The sequence below is a fragment of the Engystomops pustulosus genome, chromosome 9 (genome assembly GCF_040894005.1).
Source record: "Engystomops pustulosus chromosome 9, aEngPut4.maternal, whole genome shotgun sequence".
NCBI lineage: Eukaryota > Metazoa > Chordata > Amphibia > Anura > Leptodactylidae > Engystomops > Engystomops pustulosus.
Genome location: NC_092419.1, coordinates 96,592,764 through 96,616,985, shown reverse-complemented (window position 1 = coordinate 96,616,985; position 24,222 = coordinate 96,592,764). Strand labels below are relative to the sequence as shown.

The 24,222-nt window shown below is 43.1% G+C and overlaps 1 protein-coding gene across 4 annotated transcripts in view; it reads left to right on the top strand.

The window, feature by feature from the left end:
* Positions 1-24,222, top strand: part of CACNA1F (calcium voltage-gated channel subunit alpha1 F) — a 64,787-nt gene that overhangs the window by 16,608 nt on the left and 23,957 nt on the right. For 2 of the 4 annotated variants that reach the window (XM_072124223.1, XM_072124221.1), the window contains exons 8-23: positions 3,991-4,187; positions 4,502-4,605; positions 6,304-6,461; positions 9,084-9,167; positions 10,399-10,480; positions 11,574-11,600; positions 12,354-12,514; positions 12,604-12,829; positions 17,713-17,920; positions 19,021-19,141; positions 19,316-19,394; positions 20,329-20,371; positions 20,662-20,707; positions 20,797-20,932; positions 22,020-22,149; positions 22,240-22,299. In XM_072124223.1, the coding sequence (XP_071980324.1) occupies positions 3,991-4,187; positions 4,502-4,605; positions 6,304-6,461; positions 9,084-9,167; positions 10,399-10,480; positions 11,574-11,600; positions 12,354-12,514; positions 12,604-12,829; positions 17,713-17,920; positions 19,021-19,141; positions 19,316-19,394; positions 20,329-20,371; positions 20,662-20,707; positions 20,797-20,932; positions 22,020-22,149; positions 22,240-22,299 (1,862 nt within the window). The remainder of the gene's footprint in view (positions 1-3,990; positions 4,188-4,501; positions 4,606-6,303; positions 6,462-9,083; positions 9,168-10,398; positions 10,481-11,573; positions 11,601-12,353; positions 12,515-12,603; positions 12,830-17,712; positions 17,921-19,020; positions 19,142-19,315; positions 19,395-20,328; positions 20,372-20,661; positions 20,708-20,796; positions 20,933-22,019; positions 22,150-22,239; positions 22,300-24,222) is intronic. The other 2 variants (XM_072124222.1, XM_072124224.1) reach the window with 2 other exon arrangements.

Below are 24,222 nucleotides of genomic sequence, written 5' to 3'. Positions count from 1 at the left end.
AATTTGTCAAATAAAACCCTAATGTATGAAAAAATATATAATTTTTGCATTGCCGTCTTCCAAGTGGCATAACATTTTTTACTTTTTTGGCTACGGAGCTAGTTGATGGCTTGTTTTTTTGCGGGACATGTTGTACTTTGCACCAGTATCATTCTGGAGTACATATGTTTTTTTTATCACTTTTTATTGCATTTTTTGTAAGATGGAATAGGTAAAAATGATAATTTTTGGTGGGGTTTTAACAGTTTTCACAGCGTTTCACAGTGGGGTTTTCACAGCGTTCATTGTATGGGTTCAATAATTATTTACTTTTATTCTACGGGTTGTTACGGACACGGTGATAATATATATGTTTTTTTTTTTATGATTTAGACTTTTTTTTGGGTTATATGTCTCTTAATATGTTTTGGGGCTTTTGGGCATTTTTATTGATTTATTACTTTATTTTTTATTGACATTTTTTTTTTACTTTTTCACTATTTCCACCATGGGACATGAACAAGCAATGATCTGATTGCTTTTTCATGATAATACTCTGCAATACTCATGACACTGACACTGTGCCTGTAAGATGATGTCACAGACGGGAAGGGGTTAACTAGGGGTCCCGCGGACCGGACTTTAGTCGGATATTCCGACGTTTTCGGATTTGCGCATTTGGGACAGGCATTTAGAAGGGGATGTAGCCGCACGCGACCGGATTCTGGCGCAGTGGCGCCGGCTTTCATGCAACACAAATCGGGGGGCGGGCCATCGGACGATCCGACTTATTCGGACAAACCGTGGGATTTTACTTTAAAATTGTGTCGCATTCAATGCACTTACATGTACCGGGAAGAAGAAGGTGAACTCCGGCGGACCTGATTGGGGTAGCGACACATTCAAGAAATCGGGCAACGATCTTCTTGAATCGCGGCACAGTGCATTGTCGTCGGACAACTGATTGGGGTAGCGACACATTCAGGAAATCGGGGTAGCGACACATTCAGGAAATCGGGCAACGATCTTCTTGAATCGCGGCACAGTGCATTGTCGTCGGACAACGTATCCGTTCAGGTCTACGGACATGAGGGATGCCCAAACAGTGGACGTTTGTGCATCTCTATCCTTATTTTTTTGGGGGGGATGCTGCATTTTAACATTGGTGTCTATGAATAACGTATGCATAATAGAGCACATTTACTTAACCAGCTGCTGGAGTTCACTAAGATCGTGCGCCTAATATCATTAATGGGTCGGTTCCCCGCTCAGGTCCGACAGAATTCACCATCTTTTTAGTGGTGCATGTTAGGGCTAGAGCTTGCGACACAATTTGAAAGTTAAATCCCGCGCTCAGTCCGAATTAGTTTATATTTATCACAGTACCCCATAATTAATTAAACTACAGCACCCCCTCGTAATACATATGTATTCATTAAACAATATATAATATAACAGTCCCTTATTTCTGTTTCAAAACGCAATGAAAACGCCACGCTTGCGTTATTCATGTTACCATGCATTTGGCTGCTTTGATAGCGTTTTTCTTCATTGCTGAAAGTGTAAGCAGCTGTGTTAAAGGGGTTGGACATTTCACCTCATTTTTTTAATATAATGTTTGTGTAACTGTAGTGGGCAGGTAATTTACCAATATTCGTCTATTAAAATTTCTATGGCGCTTTATTGATATGTAAAGTGAAATCTTCTTTCTTTTTCCTCAGCCAGATATTCCTGACCATATGATCTATAACTGTCCATGAGCAATCGCCCTGCCAGGACCTTATGATAGTAATCATGAATAGCAGATCAAAGTCTTGGCAGGGCGATTGTTGATGGACAGATAGAAATGACATGACCCTTCATCTGCAGCGATGTTATGGTCAGGAATGTGTGGCTGATGAGGTAAAAGACAGGAGGCTTCACTTCACAAGAAAGCAGAGCAGAACATTTTATAGATGTATATTGGTACATTTCCTAATATCCTGCCCCCCACAACTTACATACACATTACAAAAAACATGAGGTAAAGTGGTCAACCCCTTTAACACTTTCACTTCACTGCATACACTTCTGGCAATGAAAGGAAATGCTTTCAAAGCAGACAAACGAATGGTAACATGTAAAACGCGCGGACAAATGGCAGTGTGTGAACGCGCCCTGAAACTTATACTGAATCTTCTCACAGAGAGAAGTAAACAAGACGCTGCCGCATATTAGAGAGTTCCCATTCTCCTCCGGATGCTTCCATGTAATTAACCAGAGCCGGACAGATCCAGGAACTCATTTAGTCATACTTCAGGCCAGCAGCTCTACAAAGATTAGTGTATCCGAGTTCACAGAAAACACAAGGAATGTTTTCATTCTCCTTAAGCTGTGGAACTGCCTATGATCACCATATGTTATGCGTCTCTCCACCGCAGGCGTTCAAGGCCAAAGCCAGCTAGAGACCTCATTATATTAAAGACACGAGAGCTATTGACCCCCATCGGGAAGCCTCAGTGTCCAGAATAAAATATACAGTGATAAATAAGACTAAGATCTGTATTTGCAGCAGTGCTGTAAAGCAAACATTAGGGCTTTCCAGCTGCTATGAACTAATCAATCCTATCTGAGTCCCTTGAGTCGATCCCCAGCATCACCTGCTTACACGGTCCATTATCACCACTAGAGGCAGACAGGAGTCATTGTTGCAGGATAAATGGGCCATCCCCTTTAAACCTTATCATTCAGTATCGGCTCATAGTTCTATAGCCAAGGCATTATTGGGGCACATTTACTTACCAGGTCCAGTCGCGATCCCGCGGCACGTTATAAGTGCTGATCTTGCGACACAATTTTTTTTTTAATTCCGCGGTTTTTCCGAATCCGTCGCGTTGTCCGACAGCCACGCCCCCCCCCATTTCTGTCGTGTGAAAGCCGGTGCCGATGCGACACAATACGATCGCGTGTGCCAAAATCCCGGGGCAATTCGGCGCAAATTGGAAATATTCGGCAAACCCGACGAAAGTGCGGCGTTCGGACCCTTCGTAAATGAGCCCCATTGAGTTAGAGGACAAAATAGTTAATAGATGTATCATTGACCAGTCCAGCTGTTATATAATCTAATATATTCTCCACATTCCTGCTGTTTCCTAATAATACTTATCTATTAAAGGGATATTGTCAGCTCCTGGATCTATAAACTAAATTTAGGAGGAAATCTGTCCAAGAAATCTTCATTTTGCATTATATGCAAATCAGCACCTGGGTGCAACATGGGCGAGGCCATGATGTCTAGTGCACCCTCTCCTGCCCAGGTTCACCACCCAGCACCTTTCTTTTCACTTTGGTTAGCAATACCCTATCTTCCTTTACAAACTAGGCAAGAACGGCGGCACCTATCGTGCACCTAAATGCTTATGTGCTTATTAAAAAGTCAAGATTTCTCTGCATTCAGGCCAAAGATATATATATATTTGTGATTCAGGACACTTAACATACAGTATGAGATGGTAATATAATATGACCAATGAGCTGACATTCCCTTTAAAGCATTGCTGTGAATGCATAATAATGCAGGAGATGCCGAAGGAAACAAAGGCTAAGAGACATTCAGGTATGTCTGACCCTTCTAACCCAGGGTTAACATCTGCAAAGAGTTTGTATGTTATCTCTGTGTTTTCCTGGGTTTCCTCCGGGTCCTCCAGTTTCCACCCACACTCCAAACATTCTGGTAAATTGATTAGATTGTAAGCCCCATGGGGACAGGGAGTGATTTGGCAAGTTCTGTGCAGCGCTGCATAATCTGTGTGCGCCATATAAATAAAGAATTATTATTATTATTTATTTCTACAAGTCTTTCTATTTTCTCCTATATTATCTAGACATCTCTGCAGGCTTCTCCACTGCCTGGGACATCTCATGCATCTTCCTCTGTTACAATAGCGCCATCTATAGGTGACAGCACAGACTGCAGTCTATTGTTTCCTGAAGGATTGTTAATGAACGTTTCTTTTTTTTTCTGTATTGTAGACATAGTATCAGAAGAGGAGCCTGCCCCTTGCGCTTTTTCTGGACACGGGAGAGAATGTCACATGAATAACACAGAGTGTCGGGGGAAATGGGAAGGGCCCAATGGCGGCATCACAAACTTTGATAATTTCTTTTTCGCCATGCTGACTGTCTTCCAGTGCATCACTATGGAGGGCTGGACGGATGTTCTCTACTGGGTGAGTAAAATATAAACATATTACCCATTAAAAAGAATTTTGGCCACTCTTAGTCTCTTAGTTCGGAGGCGGCTGTGTTCATATTTGCATTAGGGACCATATAGTAGCCTCGATTGTTGAATATGACCCTATTATTGAAGGTAGTAGACCCCATCAGATATCAGTGGGGGTGATATTTTCTAGGTGCCTTATTCTGGCACCAAACTATTTGTAGAGAATGTTGATATCATTATATACTGTTAGATTTTTTTTTAATCATTTTGATCATGTATCCAGATCTGCACTTCCAATCCTCTCCCAATCTGTGTCTCCAGATGCAGGACGCCATGGGCTACGAGCTTCCCTGGGTGTACTTTGTCAGTCTGGTTATTTTCGGCTCATTCTTCGTCTTAAACCTTGTATTGGGTGTGTTAAGCGGGTAAGTTAGAAGAAGCCTTCTAGAAGTACAATATTTTATGTAAGGTTTTCAGTCTGACCGTTCGGATATGTTGTAATATGTATGTTGTAAAACTTCATGTCAAGAGAACTTAGAAGCCTCAGGGCCTTAAAGATGTGGTTTTTACCCCTCTAAAATCAGGTAGGGTTTGAAATGTCTTTTCTAGAATTTTCTCTTTTATGTGAAAGCTCGCCCATTTACTTATAAAATAAAATCTAAAACAAAGTCTGGCAAATATGACTGTTCTCACCTCATGTTCACATGAGATGAGTCAAGTTTGGTGGTTGCAGGAGTAGTGTCACTTCAGAATCCCCTATTTTTGGTTCTATAGCACCTAGAAACATGGCATCGGTGTCATATTAAAGATAAGAATCTCATCTCTAAGAAGACCTACAGAACTTCTTGAACTTCTAAGAAGGGCTACAGAACTGTATGAAGCTAAGAGCTGCATATAGGCAGCAACTGGATGTTTATCTATAGCTTGCATTTCTAACTACACTTTAGCTGCCTGTATATCCTATACTATATATATATATATATATATATATATATATATATATATATATATATATATATTTATATATATTACAAAGCCATAAGCCATGATGTTAACTGAAAGATGAAATTCTTATCTTTAACATGGCACAAAAAACATTTCCCTAGGTACTATAGATCCAAAGATAGGGGCTTTTGAAACTCTCCCTGCAACCACTAAACTTGACTCATCTCATATGAAAATAAGATGGGTCATATTTGCCTGACTTTGGTGGATATTTTTTTTTAAGAGGTGATAATTCACATAAAAGAGGGAATTCTAGAAAAGATATTTCATACCCTACTGTAGGGTGCTGGTAGTTTAGTGGAGTTAAAACATGGAGACAGGTTCGCTTTAAGTGTAATGATGTTTTCCAGGACTGTGATTTTTACAACTTTTAAAAATTGACAAGTGTGGTGCTGTTTCTGAAAGAGATCAACCATGCTTTTATAATGATGTACAACCCCTTTAAGAACAAAAGGCAACCTAAATAGATGCTTGTGGAAGATGCCTCTGGCATAGTAATGGCTCAGAGGAAATCTATTACTAAGGTCACTGATATGTGGCAGTCTCTTTTGGCTTTGCTTGTATAACACGGGAATTTTTAGGAGGGTGTGCAGACGCTTTGTATAAGAAGACGGTCCCTTTATAAGGACATATGAGACATCTGGCGCCAAAAGTTACGACTAGTGAAGAGTTTCTATCTGAATTGGCTGCAGCACTGATGGAGGGAGACGTTGATCCTAAATCATGACTTTTGTGTAGTCTATTGCTACGGAGCATCTAAGAGACAGATAGGCGTCTTTGAAAAATTTGAAAATTTCACTTTTGCCATGATTTGACATATTGTAGACCCTTTAGCAACAGACTGCAGACCACTCGCCTCTTAAAGGGGTTGTTTATTGTGAAAAAATCTATTCCCAAATCTAATGCCTCATTCACCACTCTAAACAAACAGAGCAGAAAGAGACTACATTGAGTGTCCCCCCCCTCTCGGAGACCCTACACGACTATGCCATGGGATCTATTTAATGCTTTATACCCCCTGAAGACATGGGAGATATATATAGCATTAGTAGGTTTTGTGTTGCTTTGTGTCCTAGTTTGTTAATGTTCACCCTGTTTTTTACTCATTTCTCTTTCAGAGAGTTCTCTAAGGAAAGAGAGAAAGCCAAAGCCAGAGGGGACTTCCAGAAACTGAGAGAGAAGCAGCAAATGGAGGAAGATCTGAAAGGATATCTAGATTGGATCACACAGGCTGAAGATATAGAGCCAGAAAGGGAAGAGAGAGATGAAAGACACCGTGAGTATAAGATAGAAATCAGCATTAGGTGTTTTGGAAGACTAATTACACTGGAAGTTCTGTTTGGTGCAGTTAAAGGGGTTGTACCAACTTTGGTCTCATTGTCACTTAGGCCCCTTCCACACTTGCGTTTTCTGCGCGTGCTTTTGACGTGCAGACCCATTGTAATCAATGGGTCTTTTCAGACTTGCATTCTTTTTCACGCGCGCACACGTGTTTTTTAACGTGCGTTTAAATCTCAGCATGCTCTACTTTTGCAAGTCACTCGCGTGAAAAACGCACCATACAAGTCTATGGAGATGCATCAAAAACACATCGCACTCTGAGACACTTGCAAGTGCAATGCGTTTTTCACGCATCAATTGCCATAGAAAAGATAGAGCTCAGTCCTGAGTCCTTTCACGCGCATTACCTGCACGTGAAAAGTGCATTGAAATTGCATTGAAAACGCGCGTGAAAAACTGAGACACTGAACAAACTCTGACTGAAAACTGACTGAACTCTGATGAAAATGTCAGTTTTTCACTGACCAAACCCTGATCGCACCCAGATCAGACTCTAACGTGATCTGCAACGCAAGTGTGTAAGGGGCCTAACGGTGGAGAGGTAGGTTAAACATATATCCTGCCGAAGTGTAGGAAATTGCAGAGCACAGCGATCAGTTATCTCTCCTTGACAGTGACTATGAGTGCCAGAGATATCCAAGCACTGTTATCAGCAATTCCCGGCACTGCCCTGGTAGGAGAGGAGTGGCAGCATCCCACCCATTAGCAGGACCCGGATCCCCCATTTTTGTGATCAGTGGGGGTCCCGGCAGTTAATAATAATAAATAATAATTCCTTTATTTATATAGCGCACACAGATTACGCAGCCTACACAGAGATCGCCAAATTGGTCAGTTAGACTCCCAACAATCAGATCTTTATCCCCTGTCCATAGGATAACAAAAAAATCATCTACTTTTTTACCACTAAACTACGAGTCGCTCCTGTCGGGTATGAAATGTAATTTCTAGAATTCCCTCAATTATGTAAAATCTCATCCTTTTACCTATAGAAAAATCCCATCCAAAGTCATGTGAAAATTAATTTAGATGCCTATATCTGCATCTAAATTGCAACCTTCTATCCGCATCAGGATTGTGGTTCTGTGAGACAGAAATATGGACAGAAATATGGACAGGTAAAGTAAAATTTGGAAATGTGAGCTGCAGATAAAAATCCACTTTTATACTTTAGGGGGAAATGATCAATTTGTTGTATCAATGCAGACCTCAACAACACTAGTCTAGTGCTGCGCCAGATTCCTCATTGTGATGATGAATCTTTTGCACTGTCGAGTTCGACCTCTAGACCTGCTTTTAGCACAATGTGGCGCACCCTTATAATTTTCTGGTGCATAGGCTAATTTCCATAATGACACACCCCCTTTCCAGTGGCCACACCCTTTTTGTTGGACGAGTCGGAAAAGAACCAGAAAAAATAAGGTCTAAAAGCCCTGATAAATGTGGTGCATGGCACTTTAAACTAATTATTTTGCCGCAAATCTGCCAGAATTCTGGCGAAAATGTGTTCATAAATTCCCCCTATGTATTTAGCTCCCTATATTTCAGTTTCTGTAGCACACAAAACCACTGGCATGATATTATTTGAAAGTTAAGATTCTCTTTTTTAAATGTGATACCATAATCATGGTCCTAAGTTCCATATAGCCCAATATATAAGCATCTCCTTCGGCATTTCCAGCTCCTCTGTTGCAGTGCTGGGCATGGCTATCTTTTCTGGGAGCAGAACTGCAGGGACTTGTAAACTAAGCCCAAATTATTCAGGCTCTTGACCCGGAATTTTAAATCCTTGCAAAACAAAACCAGCCATAAATGGACACCACATGGTGTTTCTTGTTGTGGGTTTGTGGGGGGTCACAGCATCTATTTTTAGAGAAACAATGAATTAATTAAATAACAAATAGAATAAAATGCAAAATAGTTGGAACAAACATCATGCCCATCCGGGCCCATCGCTTCTTCTGAGCAAAAACCTTTCACCCGAATGGCGTCAGACGTCGTGTGGGCACCTTCATCTCGCCTTCGGGCATGTGAAAAATCCGCCAATGCTGTGACATCTGAAAGGAAGACAGAAAGAACAGCCAGAAACCGGAAAACCACCTGTAAACGAAAATTTACCATGAGGCCAGGGTGGGTGGGCGACTTCACACCGCTCGGTCCTGGGGGCAGAAGGAAAGAGGCGCCCCCAAAGCTTTTAAAACCACGGGGCGGGCCCCAATAAGCCCCTTTTAGGGACCACCTAAAGAACGGGCCAATCGCCTTTTTAGACACCTTCTGCACCATCACCGTAAATCTCCTGCAGTCCCCAGCCCCTTCTCTATGCAATTTGGGGCTAATGATTTATCATGATGTCTGGACATAACCTAAAAGAGTTACTTTGAAAACCCTTCTTTCTGTAAAATTTCCTTAAGGGCCGCAGTCTCTTTGTCCTGTCTCTGTCTGTTCCACACATTTTATTCTTTCCTCACAGTCTCAAGCGCCGTCACGTTTTATGTCACTGCGTCTCTCTTGTCTTTATGTCTGTCGTGTGCAATGTCAGTCTGTCTCTTACATGCAGGCGTCTCTCTGGCCGACCTGACGGGCAGGAGGAAGGGGAGACTTCAATGGTTAATGCATCCTAACCATTCCTCAGAAGCCCACAGTAACTCTCCGTCTTGTGTGATTTGTGACTTACATGTGACTAGTCCCCTATACAGTGTCTCGTGGTCCTATCACTTATTTGTGCCGTGATGTGAATAGAATATATGTAGTAATATTACTACTTTACTTGCCCATATATGTAGACATTTGAGGGATAATTCTATATATTTAAAGGAAACCTACCATTTGATTTGATGCATTATGAAGCAAACATACCTTGAGAATGCTGTAGCTACACTGAGGCAGGAACATATCTTGGTTAATCTCTGAGCTGAGTGGTTTTGCTGAAAAAAACAATGATAACATTCAGGACCTTGGGAAAGTTGGGTCAGGCTGGCTGCCAAGATAAACACATTACACAAGGGAGCTTGGAATTACAAATGGTGGTTAGTCAAGACATGACTAATCAACCTGAGCTGGATCACTCATACACAGCAGCTGGGGGATGGTGCAGCAATTGATTATTCTGTCTGGCAGGATGCTGCAGAGAAAAACTCTCCTGCTACAAGAAGCAGGAAAGCAAGTGCTGAACCAGCCATAGAAGGAACAGAGCTTCATTATCATAATGTTATATCTGTTTTATCAGCAAAACCACTCGGATCAGGGATTAACTAAGATATGATCCTGCATAAGTGTGGTTACAGCATTCTCAGGGTATGTTTGCTTCATAATGCATTAAATCAAATGGTAGGTTTCCTCATTAAGTCATTAGGATGGGTTTAATCATTATACAATAATATGGGATTTCTACGGATATGGGTAATTGGAAGAAATGATCCTACATATTACACAAGTACAGTAAAAGGTCTGCAGTTCACTACATTAGGATGCAAAAAAACACTGCTAGCTCTGTGCAGATTTCAACCAGCAAAGAATTATGGGAGATTTCAGCTCTGAAGATTACAGAGTTGTGAATGCAGCACTGTGCTAGGATGCAAGGTGTGAATCAGGATCAGTACATGATAAAGATAAAATACTTCCCTTTTTATGTAGGTACCTTCTATGTGACATATACAGCCATACCTCAATGTATTTAGCGATCCACATTTCCATTGATCATCAGTGCTGTGTTATATGTAGCCATGTACATTTATATGTACGCACCCCCTTTCTGTATAGGTAAGGTCTATCACGACTCAAATGAACACATGGAGGGATAGTGCATGGGGGATAGATGTAATAAATCCTATAAATACAATGTATAATCTGACGTTTTGTGCATCTTCCTGCAGCCAGCCTTCCTGCAAGTGAGACCACATCTCTCAATACAGAGAATATCGATGATGAACATACAAACTGCTGCTCGCTCTGCATGTAAGTCATCAGCTGCCATTCACACTGTCCCTAGGCCCCAGGAATATTACTCAGGGGGTGTCTTATACATCTAGAGCAGGGGTCTCAAACTCGCGGCCTGCGGGACAATATTTTGCGGTCCCCACCTGGAAAAGCACCGCCCGCCGTGTATTCATGGCGGCGGTCGGGTCGCGCTGCATGGAGAGGGCTCACGGGCTGAGCCCTCTCCATAGCCAGTAAGTCTTTGCTGCATATTGCACTTGGTGCAGGTCAGAACGGCGACTTCATCTTCTTCGATGGGAGGGACACGGGGAGGCAAGTACCGGGGGGAGAGGGGGGATAGAGTGTCCCTGACTGGGCTCAGTGCGGTAGGAGCTTGGGACCCCTCGGTGCACAGGACGCGTTCATAGAGAAAACACGTCTCCCAGCTCGGGGCTTTCCTTGCGCTGGGAGACGCTATGACATTTGAATCTGAATAATGATATTTTGTAAGCGCATTTTGTGTGAAAAACTTGATGCGGCCCAGCCTTACCCAGAATCTACGTCCTCCAGCGGCCCCCAGGTAAATTGAGTTTGAGACCCCTGATCTAGAGCAACTAGTGACCATAGGACATTGGGGGTCATTTACTAAGGGCCCAAATCGCGTTTTTCCACCGCGTTACCCGAATATTTCCGATTTGCGCCGATTTTCCCTGAATTGCCCTGGGATTTTGCCGCACACGATAGGATTGTGGCGCATCGTGCGCCAGCATGCACGTGACGGAAATCGGGGGCGTGGCCGTAAGAAAACCCGACGGATTCAGAAAAACCGCCGTATTTTAAAAAAAAGGTGTCGCTTGACACGCACTTACCTGGACCCAGGGTAGGACGGTGAACTTCAGTGAACTCCACCGGACTTCAGTGCAGCAGCGACACCTAGTGGACATCGGGCGCACTACCTTAGTGAATCGCCGGAAGACCCGAATCCTCCACTGAGAACACGCCGCATTAAGTCTTCGGCATCTCCACTTTCGGTATCTTTAATATATAATTTTAAAAAATGCAAAAAATATTCCATATATTTATTTTCAATTATAATCCGTTTTTTTATGTGGTTATTTTTTTGTATTTGCAGGAGCAAGATAGGGCAGACTGGATGCTGGTAAGTAATACAAGCGTCATTACGCCCTCTATACAACAAGCCTCATATTTTAGGCAGGGGCTTCACAACTCTACTATGATGTGACCAAACACCCTGTCGGATTTTGTGTCCGTCGTTACAATTTGCACATAGACAACAGTAATTACGTTTCTGTAATATTATTGAACACGCTATTTAAAGAGAATCTGTCAGCAGTTTTGACCAAACAAAGTTGAAGCCACTGTTATGGGGCAGCCCTGGAGATCTGTGTAACTATACCTCTGTGTGTGTTGTTTGTAGTTTTAAGTTGTAATCCGGCTCTGCAGCTCTACAAGGGCTGTGGGCGGGTCTTTCAGCCTGAAGAGCTTTATACTCTCTGCACTGTGTTTTTCCCCAGTTCATCCCCTCTGCTAAGAGAAGAAGCTGATTTTGGTTGGATTCTTACAGCAGTCACTCATAGCAGAGGGAAGGGGCTGTGAAACAGTTTATTGTAGAGAGCAGAAAGCTCTTCAGACTGAAAGACCCACCCAATGCACAGAGCACAATACTATATCTCCCCTCTGCTAAGAGAAAAAGCTGTATCAGGGTTTTGGTTGGATACTTACAGCAGTCACTCAGAGCAGAGGGGAGGGGCTGTGAAACAGTTTATTGTAGAGAGCAGAAAGTTCTTCAGGCTGAAAGACCCGCCCAATGCACAGAGCACAATACTATATATTAATACTATATCTATATGTCCTGTCTAATGATTTCATTTTCACCATACACTCATATCAGTCGAAGGCTGAGAAGATGGAACAGAGCTTTCCGCAGAAAGTGCCGCCTAGCGGTGAAATCTGTCACTTTCTATTGGATGGTCCTGATCCTGGTTTTTCTGAACACACTGACCATAGCGTCTGAGCATTACCGGCAACCTGAATGGCTCACGCAGATACAAGGTAGACGGGCTGATGAAGGGTTCAGCACATTACATGACGTATGGACTCTAGGACCACCCTTGTCATAAATGCTCCTTTATATTTTCCAGGTTATGCTAATAAGGTGCTGCTGTCTCTCTTCACTCTGGAGATGCTCCTAAAATTGTACAGTCTGGGTTTCCACGCTTATTTTGTGTCCTTCTTCAATCGATTTGACTGCTTTGTCGTATGCGGTGGCATCCTGGAGACCGTCCTGGTAGAGTTCCATATCATGTCCCCGTTGGGGATATCTGTCCTGCGCTGTGTGCGGCTGCTGAGGATCTTCAAGGTCACAAGGTCAGCAGGACGAGGTGTGCGGTCACACGAGTCTGAGTGTCTGTGTGTACTGTAACGTCATTGAAGGGATGGAAGGAAACACCTACGAGCCTTCTCACATATGCCATGAAATTTTGGAGAGTGGTCACGCATGCGCTGCAGGCTCTCCTATTGGCTATGCTCGGGAAGGCGTTCCCAGAGGTGTCACCCGTAGCTATCATGTATTTATTACTTATCTTGTGAATATGTCTTAAATGTAGTAGTTGGGAATACCCCTTTATGGCATACACCGTAGAAAAATATTGACCATGTTATGTGAATGTGGCATTGTGAACTTTTTAAGGCGGAGTTCACACAGTGCGTTTTGATTGCATTTTGAGACACAATCCAAAGGCTTCCCCCATAATCACATTGGGACTCATTTACTAAGAGTCGCGGAGCGCACTTTTGTCGGGCTGTTCGACTTTTTCAGGGATAGCACGGCTTGGACAGGTATTTAACAGGTGTAAAATACACATGCAATCCTTTTTTGGTGCAGCTGCGCTGGTCTCCATGCGACACAAATCGGGGGTCGTGGCGTTGGACAATCCGACTGATTCGGACTGAGCGCGGGACTTAACTTTCAAATTGTGTCGCAAGCCAAAGCACTTACATGCACCAGGAAGAAGAAGGTGAACTCCACCGGACCTGAGCAGGGAAGTGACACATGCAGGATATCGGGCACACGATCTTAGTGAATCGCCGCACTGTGCATTATAGTCAGACAATGCACTTTCGGTGAACTTCAGGGACGGGGTAAGTAAATGTGCCCCGATGTGTTGGAAATGTAATGTTACCTCATCATGTGATTACAGTTGAAGCCTTTGGTTGCGTCTCAAGAAACAACCGAAACGCACCATGTGAATGTGGCCTAAGGAAGGACACAGATGTCTGCCAGCAGCTGATCTCCTACACCTATAAAAAATATAGGGGCTCATTTACTAAAGACCAGAATCGCTCATTTTCGTCGGGTTTCCAGAAAATTACACCATTTTGCCCCGGGTTTTTGGCGCACATGATCGTATTGTGTCGCATCGGCACCAGGTTTCATGTGACGGAAATCGTGGGCGTGGCCGTCGGAAGACGGATTTGGAAAAACTGCGGTATTTTTAAAAAAAAATGTGTCGCTTCACACGCACTTACATGCACCAGGAAGAGGATGGTGAACTCCGGCGGACCTCGGCACAGCAGAGACACCCAGTGGATATCGGGCGCACGACTTTAGTGAATCCCGACAAGCTCCGAATCAACTTCGGACAACACGCTGCAGGATCGCGAACAGACCGGGTAAGTAAATGAGCCCCATAGAGTTTGTATGCTTGACTGAGCTGACTGAGCTGGTCATGCATTAGTAAGGGTGTGGTCACACATACCGCTATCACTAGGGTACGGGAACGGGCCTCGGCCTGATCGCGCAAGCGATCAGTGACCAGAACTTGGTGTCTTGCGTTGTTTTTTTATCATTCAAAAGTTTTATTAATCATTCAGTGTACACAGATACATAGAGACATTGGGGGATACTTATCACGGCCTTTGCCCCACGTCAGTGGCGTAGAAGCCTTGAAATAATCATAAATGCTAGCTTATTGCTAGCACTTGCAATCATTTACCTCAATCTGCCACCTTCATGCCAATGGGGTGTCAAGGGGCGCATGGCGGAGGGTGCGCGGATGGCTGGGAGTGGGCCGTCGCGGGGCGTTACTGTCCCCACTCCTGCACACTCGCTGCAGCCGAAAATTTGCAGGCTGCATTTATTTCCACGCCAGGCAGGGCCTGGCCTAGAGATAAATGCTGTGCAGGACCCAGCCGGATAGATCAAGAGGCCGAAGCCTCTTCATGTATCAGGGGTGCGAAGGAGCAGCGGCGGGGCTATCATAAATATCCCCCAATGTGAAGATCATAGAATAATATAACATCATCATATCAAACTGTGGATCACAAGAGAGCATATTACTGAAAACATCCATGGGCATCCAAAGATTACTATAGAGATGATGGTATCCTGTACAGGCGGTCCCCTACTTAAGGACACCCGACTTACAGACAACCCATAGTTACAGACAGACCCCACTGACCTCTGGTGAAGCTCTCTGGATGCTTTACTATAGTCCCAGGCTGCAGTGATCAGCTGTAAGTTGTCTGTAATGAAGCTTTATTGATAATCCTTGGTCCCATTACAGCAAAAAATGTTTAAACTCCAATTGTCACTGGGGCCAAAAATTTTTTTGTCTGGATCTACAATTATAAAATATACAGTTTCGACTTACATACAAATTCAACTTAAGAACAAACCTCCGGACCCTATCTTGTACGTAACCCGGGGACTGCCTGTATATGCAGAATATTTTAGAATGCAGTGTTGTTTAGAACAAACCTTAACTACAGGAGAAAAGGGAGATGAGAAGAGAGGGGGGAATTAGGAGGACAGGGGAAGGAAAATAGAAATAAAGAGTTTCCTGGGGGGGGGGCACCCAAGTATTGGGATGTTTTTTTATTTTTTAATAGTGTTTTTTTTTAAACTCCATTAGACTCAAATTTAACCCAATTATTATATGCATATATCCTGAGCTCAGGAACCACCAGACCTCACTGTAGTATTAGTATAATAAAGCGAATCATCAGACGTGCTGAGCCCATCCAGCGCCGCACAGCACAGATGCCGTATTCTTTATAGAGCGGCTCTTACAGGCTCCATTGTGTGTCATGTCCCTGTAGAGAACAGCGGGCGCTGTACATCCAGACACTTTCATCATGAGATTCTGGATCGGGTTCCTTTGTGGGTTCGGCGATGCAGTACGGCAATGTGAAGCAGTAATTGAGAGGATTATTCTACACAAAGGAGCGTCCTTACATTGTGTTCCCCAGGAATCCTGACGACATCTGTTTAACAGCGATACATTAGTAGAAAGCCATATTATGTTCCTGGTGACCCTGTCTGAGGTGTCATCATGTCTACCCGCTTCTCATCCTCACTGCGGTCCTCATTTCATCTTCTCTATGTAATAAATAATAATATACGGATAATATACAATGTCACGTAAAATATAGGAAATATAGGAGGCAACAGGGAGGCTAGAGAGAATTCCTCATTTTCCACAAGTCCATAAGCAGCTTACTTTGGAGAACAACTGATCTAAGTCTGGACCCATACCTTAAGACTGCGTTTACACGCGGCATTTACATTGTTTTTGGAAACACAATACAACAGCCGAGGAGATGAGATTTTCCATATTACATTGTGTTAACATTTGCATTATGGCATCAGTTGGATTTTATCTCCAGTTTTGTCTCATCAGTGTAAAAAACGGATGTTTCTTTTTTCCAGTCACGTAGGGGCACATTTACTAAGGGTCCGTCGGACACATTTACGTCGGGTTTCCCGAATTTTTCAGTTTTGTGCTGAATTACCCCAGGTTTTTAGCGCACGCAATCGGATTGTGGCGTATCGCTGCCAGCTTTCATGCAACACAAATCGGGGGCGTGGCCGTCGGATAACCCAACTGATCCGGACAAAGCGCGGAATTTAAAAATGAAATAATGTTGCAAGATCAGCACTCAAATGCACCGGGAAGAAGAAGGTGAACTCCGGCGGACCTCATCGGGGGAAGCATGCAGGAAATCGGATGCGCGATCCTAGTGAATCGCGGCAGACCCGAATCCTCGTCTGACATTCCGGATCGGCGGTGTCAACGGGACGGGTAAGCAAATGTGCCCCATAGACTTCAATTGCCTTCCGTGATCCACATCAGTGAAAAAAAAAAGGACATGTTTTATAATTTTTTCCACCCACTACGGATCAGTCAAAATACAAGCCAATGTGAAAACATCCATAGAAATCAATGGCTTTGTGGGGCATCCGTGGAAATCACTGAACCACAAATGCGAAAAACAACGCCAATGTGAAAGAGCTTTGTAAATGCAAATGTTAACAGCAATGTTAACAGCTAATCTCCTCTCCTTGTATTGTGTTTCAAATTATGAACGCAGCATAAGACTGGCTATTAATGGGCTATACTTAGGATAGGTCAATCATTGTGGTTTAGTGGGGGTCCAACACACAAGCCCCCCACCAATCAACTGATAGAAGCAGAGAGCACAAAGCTAGAGTCAGATCAGTGCAGGGTCTGTGTGTGGGTCCTTCACCAAGTTCCGTTATGCGGCGCATTTAACAGGGGTTTTTGGCGCACGCAATCGTATTTGGCCGCAATCGCGCTGACTTTCATGCGACACAAATCGGGGGGGCCTGGCCGTCAGACAACCTGACTGATTCGGACTAAGGGCGGGATTTAAAATTCAAATTGTGTCGCAAGACATGCACTCACATACACCAGGGAGAAGAAGGTGAACTACGGCGGAACTCAGCGGGGAAGCGACACATGCAGGATATCGGGCGCACGATCTTAGTGAATCGCGTCGGACTTCACCCTTGTCGGAAAAAGCACCTCAGGGATCGCGACAAGACCGGGTAAGTAAATATGCCCCACTATCTCTGCTAAATCCATTTTGGCCTATCAAGACGGCCTACTGCCTACAGCGTATATAGTAGTCTATGGATTGGGGAGGGGGAGAAGTGATGAGAAGCTCAGTGAGAAGAAGCACAGGCACAAACAGAGGCTGCTGGAGCTAATAGTAAGCTTCTATCTCACCTCAAGTGTTTTATTCACAGCAGTGCAGGTCAATACTTCTCTATAATGTCCTATAAGACCCTGCTGATACTTCTCCTTTCTGTGTGCTGTGTAGGGAAGACATCCCAGGATGTCTTGTGATGTTTTTATGACCATGTAGATGGTAAGATTGTTGTTATGCTTGAATAGACAATATTATGCCATATTATTCACTATGTTTCATCTACCTTTTTTTCCCAGACACTGGGCATCACTAAGTAACTTGGTCGCGTCACTGCTAAACTCCATGAAATCCATTGCGTCTTTATTGTTGCTCCTCTTCCTCTTCATCATCATCTTCTCCCTACTTGGGATGCAACTTTTTGGTGGAAAGTTTAATTTTGATGAAACTCAGACCAAGAGAAGTACATTTGACACCTTTCCACAGGCGCTGCTCACTGTATTCCAGGTAATAGATGTGCAATGCGTACATTATTACAGGGGGTCCTTAACATTATAGTGCTGGGAAATCCCATTTAACTGAACCTTTAAACAAAACCTGTCACCGGGTATGAAATATCATAGGTAACATAAATGTCCTTTCTAGAATTTCCTCTTTTATGTGAAATCTCCCCATTTAGCTTTAAAAAATCTCTCCTCTGAAGTCATTTGAAACTGTGCAGAGAAGTGTCATATTTTGACTGAGATGAGTCAAGTTTAGAGACTGGCAATTTGAGATGCTTTGTGCAGCGCTGCGTAATCTGTGTGCGCTATATAAATAAAGAATAATAATTATTATTATTATTATTATTATTAGAGACTGAAGAGGGATTGTCACTTCAGACGCCCCCATCTTCAGTTTTATAAGACCTAGAAACATGCTTTTATAGGAATCTCATCTTTTACATCAGGTTTGTGCTTATGTGATGGAGATCACAGAGCTGGAGATATTGGATTTTAATCTATAGCTTGCATTTCCAACCATGGGGGAGATTTATCAGACATGTCTGAGGTAAAACGGATTTAGTTACCCATGGAAACCAATCAGAGATCAGCTTTAATTTTATAAACAGCTGTGGGGAAATGAAAGCTGACCTCTGATTGGTTGTCATAGGCAACTAGAAGAGTTCTGCTCTGAGATATATGTGATAAATCTTCCCCTAAGTTTTTAACTGCTGGTCCAGTTTTGTAGCTCACAGAACCACAAGCCTGATGTGACCTGAAAGATGAGATTCTTATCTTTACTAGCACTAGCACTGATAGTTAGGCGCTATAGAACCAAAGATAGGGACGTCTCAAGTAACACTCCACCTGAATTTGGCTCATCTCAGGCAAATATGACTCTTCTCTGCTCCTTTTCACATTACTTTGAAATAATTTTTTTTAGGTAAACAAGATTTCACATAGAAAAGGGAATTCTAGAAAGGACATTTCATCCTCTATCTGAGGGGGTAGTGGTTTAATGGGGTAAAATCTGATGACAGGTTCCCTCTAATCTCAATATGTGGTGCCAGAAGACATCTAAATAGTCATCAACTTCTTGTTCCCTCTTATTCTAAAATGATTTAGATCCTGACGGGTGAAGACTGGAACTCAGTGATGTATGATGGGATCATGGCATATGGCGGTCCGTTCTTCCCCGGGATGCTGGTCTGTGTGTATTTTATCATCCTCTTCATATGTGGAAACTGTATCCTATAATATCTGATGTATTCCATCTCATAGGAACAGCTGTCACCTCCTGGCAATACATTTGAGGATTTTTATAAAAAGATAAATGCATATTGTACTTTTCTTCTATTTACCATAAAACTCTCAGAAAACTTTTCCACAATCTTCTTACATCCTTGACTGCTCTGCTCAGATATTTTACTGAACGTCTTCTTGGCTATCGCTGTAGACAATCTGGCTGATGGAGACAATATTAACAGCAAAGATAAGAAGTGAGTATACTGTCATAATACCAGACTTGCAACATTCATCTCGGCCTATTAATGAACTGTAGAAAAATTCAGTTATTAACTAAAATAATCGCTGCACTTCCAAAAAATTCTGCAGAAATCAATAGTTGAGGAGAATATAAGAAGCTTTGTAATATATCCTATCAGGGACAAAAAATGCTTCTCTCTCCACATTTCAGGCTCTTTTCCTCCTCCCACCATAACTGCTCACTGTGAATTCTCTGCTACATCTGTCTAAGTTGGCCAACTGTCAGCTCATAATGGTATCAGATTACAGCTGCCCATTAAGTTTTATGGACATTAGAGGTTTAGGGAGTAGATGCAGAGAGTTTTAATCAGAACTTCTCTATGGAGAAGGGAGGAGATAGAAGTGGAGAGATGCTGATTCCAATGTAATCTCTCACATTATTACTGTGCAATACTGCTCTGTACTAACCTCCTTGCTGCTTTTGAGTAAGAAAAATATTTCACAAGCAGTACCATATTTTTCAGTCTATAAGGTGCACAAAAAATCCTTTGATTTTCTCAGAAATCAAAGGTTCGCCTTATAGACCAGTGCGCCTTAAATATGAACCGTACTTACAGACAACAACTGCCTTGAACTGTGCACAGGTCTGCCACCTGCTGATCATTCATCCTTATAATCAGGTGCGCCTTATACAGTATATGAACCTACTTACAGACAACAGCTGCCTTGAACTGTGCACAGGTCTGCCACCTGCTGATCATTCAGCCTTATAATCAGGTGCGCTGTATAATCTGGTGCGCCTTATATATGAACCTAGATGTTTTAGCAGGCATTTATTGATGGTGCGCCTTATAGTCCGAAAAATACGGTATCTTTAGTTTTCTCCATGTGCAGTGTGTTAAGATGGCACAGACGTGTAATAATTCCACTATTTGTCATTACTTTAAGGGGAGGCAAAAAGTCAGGGAAGAAAGATGATAACTCAGTTAAGGTAAGGCTTGCATTTTCTAATCTTAAGTAACAATTGGTTTAGCGCACCAGTGTTTGTTTCTGTGTTATGTGTCTATACCACGCATCACAAAAACATGGCTGCTTCTTACAGAAACGTGCCATTCTTTTCCAGGGGGATCTTAGTATAGAAGCTCAACACGCTTTACTTGCATTGAGTTTGGCCGCAATACCAGTTACAACCTCTAAGCAAAAAGCGCCACTGTTTCTAAAAGAAATTATAAATGTTTAAAAATTTGCCCTCTTCTTACTGAATTCATTTATGTTCTTCAGCTTCCAAATGAAGAGGAACACGAGGAAGAAGAGGGAAGTGAAGAGTGTAAGTAGATGTTGCCTTGCTCTATAGTATTGATAGATACATTTTCTCCGTCATCAATGGAAATGGAGACGGTCTTTCTGTGCCCTCAGCAGCTGAAGAGGAGGAAGATGAGGAGGGAAGTCTACCAGATTCTCACCTGGATAAACTTGCAGAATTTGCACCAAAGGAGAAAGTTCTTCCAATACCAGAGGGCAGTGCCTTCTTCATCCTAAGCAACACCAACCCGTGAGATACTTCACTATACTACCATATTATCTCTTCCACTTCTGTGTAGTTTAGATATTTGGGGTATAGAAGGCTTGACTGCAGCATGGGGTTTGGAGAATCTGGTCTGATCGATCACAACCACATCTTCATGATCCAGTTATAGGACATTGCATCCCTATTAGGGTCTGGCAAATGTGGGGATTTTTTGGGAAAATTTTGATGCAGATCTTCATACGGTGTCCTGGCACCTTGGGGCACATTTACCTACCTGGTCCAGTCGCGATCCCGCGGCGCGTTGTCCGATGAGGATTTGGGTCTGCCGGGATTCACTAAGATCGTGCGCCTGATATCAAGCAGATGTCGCTGCTGCACCGAGGTCCGCCGGAGTTGGCCTTCTTCTTCCTGGTGCATGTGAGTGCTGATCTTGCGACACAAATCGTTTTTTAAATTACGCGTTTTTTCCGAATCCGTTGTACAATAATAGAAAAACCAAAATTTGTCATGGAGGAATCACCCTTAAAAAACATGAAGGAATGTAAACCAAGCACACTGACATACTGGTGTGTCCCCCCTCTGGCAGGATCTGCTTTTCTTTTAGATTCTCTCATGCTCTTGTTTTCACAAAAAAAGGCTTTAAAATGTATGCAAATTAGACTGGGGGGCTCCAGGCTCCATAGCTGTTAATGGAGCCTGGAGCCCCTCAGTCTTATGGGCATAATTTTTCATGTCTTTTTTGGTAAAAAGAAGGGCGTGAGAAGCTAAAATAAGAACAGATCCTGCCAGAGGGGGCACACACCAGTATGCCAGTGTGGTTGGTTTACAGTCCTTGATCCTGGTGGTAATTTCCTTTAACTATTGAGTCACCACCAGCGTACCTCTGTAGGGCAATCGTACAATTCCACCAGCAAGAGACCCCCATAACCGTGGACTATTCTATTTCCCTGGAAATCCTTGGCCTTGTCTTTAGACACAGTTGCTAGTATCTCCCGTAGTATTCAAGTATCACAGACCAGGCTTGCTTCATATTAGTCTATGCTACATAGCATCAATATTAAACAGGAAATTTCCTTTTATTGCCCTGGGTATTTATTGCCTCGTATTGCAGGCTCAGAGTTGGTTGCCACCGACTGATTCACCACCATATTTTCACCAATCTCATCCTGGTCTTCATCATACTAAGCAGCATCTCCCTGGCGGCAGAAGATCCAATACGTGCCCATTCTTTTCGTAACCATGTAAGTACTATGCACATGTATCCGGACATAAGAGGGTGACATTTCCTTAAAGTTATCCCATTTTATTATCACTACTGTTTGTTTTTGCAGATTTTGGGTTATTTTGACTATGCTTTCACCTCTATCTTCACAGTGGAGATCCTACTGAAGGTGAGGACATCTTTTTTTTCTGTTCTTTTACCATACTTCCTCCTTTCTTTCGAATTTGTCATAATAAGTTAATCCCAAGGTCGACATTTATGGTTCAATATATTTTATTGAGTATTGCGCGTAATACATGTTAAAGGTGAACATTTTCACAAACATTGCATCGCTAAAGAAACAACACATATATGGTGCGTAGAGTGGTCGGCAATTTGCACAAAAGTCATTATGGTGTTTAAATCAATTAACTACAAAAGAGGTGTATTGTAGAAATTAAGTGGCTCAACGATGGCCAACTAATGCTCAAAACTTGAGAGCAACAAAAAGACGAATAGACATCAGACATACTAGGCAATGAGGGTTAGGATGTGGAGGGGTTGGTGGGGGAGATGTTTTGGTTGAGAAGGTACATGAAAAGGTTTACTTTATGATATTAAATTAGCATTGTATGTAATGCACTTCAACAGGTAGGATGGAATGTTGCAATTAGGTTGTGAAAGTGGGAGCCTATGTCTCCATAGAGGGGTTATTAGGTCTGTTATAATATCCAAAGGTCTTCGAATCGAAGAGCTACAACAGACCAAAAAGTACCTTAAACAATATTGCTACCAACATGTTACAAACAGTGCAGGGATACTAGACAAGGGGCAGTGGGGTAGGATGGGGAAGGGATACGCGGGTAAGGACAACAGAAGCATGTCTTTGTGTCCCAGCGTTATGTCCCAACTGTCAACCATGTCTCCATAGCTGGAAGGGATCTAAAGGTGATCCAGGGGCTCCAGGTGTTGTGGAAGAGGTCATATTTGCCCTCATCACTAGCCTTAAGCTCCTCCATGTGTAGTATTGTGTTGAGTGCTTCTACCCATTGTGCCTTAGTGGGAGGGATATTAGATTTCCATATTCTCCTGCCATAGGTCATATATCGGGGGACATTCCCACCATATGTGTAGCATGTTGCCTTCTGCGTCTCCGCAGCGCCAGCACCGGGAAGAAGCCTCAGGGAACATTTTATGTAATTTAGCGGGTGTTCTGTACCATTGGGATAAAATTTTATAATTTAGTTCTTGTAGAGGAGAAGAGACTTATGAAGCCTTATGGGTTAAAAGAAACATTTTTTGCCATTGTGCACGTGAGAAAGACTTTTGAAGGTCTCTCTCCCAGGCGTTAGCAAACGGAGGCAGAGAGTCCCCCAAACCCTCCCGTACCAGCATAGCGTAGACCAAGGAGATCGTGTGGACTGGGGGAGAGGAATCTAGGCATAACTCTTCAAATGGGGTGAGTGTGGCAGAATGTTTAGTAGAGCCTAACGAGTCTATGAATCTGCGGACTTGAAAGAATTGGAGCAATCTAGAGGGGGCCAGGCCCAACACTGGTCATGGAGCGGATCCCACTCTCATCCACCACATTGCGCACCCTGGGGAGTGTTGTTTGTGCATTGGAGGAGCAGTTTTGAAGGTCCAGTAGGTCAGGGTTGCCAACGAGTGGAGAGAGGGGACCCGGAGCCATGACTAAGTGGGTGCATTTCTGGAATTTACGCAACAAGGTTAAAAGAGGTGAGATGCTGTTAACCCGTGTTGAGGTGCCCGGCGACCACCAGAAGGCTCCGAGGGCGTGTGTGCGATTGAGTTCCAACTCCATCTCGACCCATAGTTTGGAGGAGCGTTTGTGAAATAGGTCGAGTATGAACGTGGCAATAGAGGCCCTATGGTAGGAGCGGAAATCGGGAAACCCGGCCCCCCCATCTAACTTATTTAGACTCATTACGGCTTGTCTAATGCGGGGCCTCGATGTGTGCCAGACGAAGGATTGGGATATGTGCCTGAGTCGGTCCCAAGGTCGACATTTATAACCTATACACTGGTTGGGTGATAAATGTCTGACTGCTGGGGGGTTAAATCACATGGACCCCCTCTGATCAATAGAAAGGTG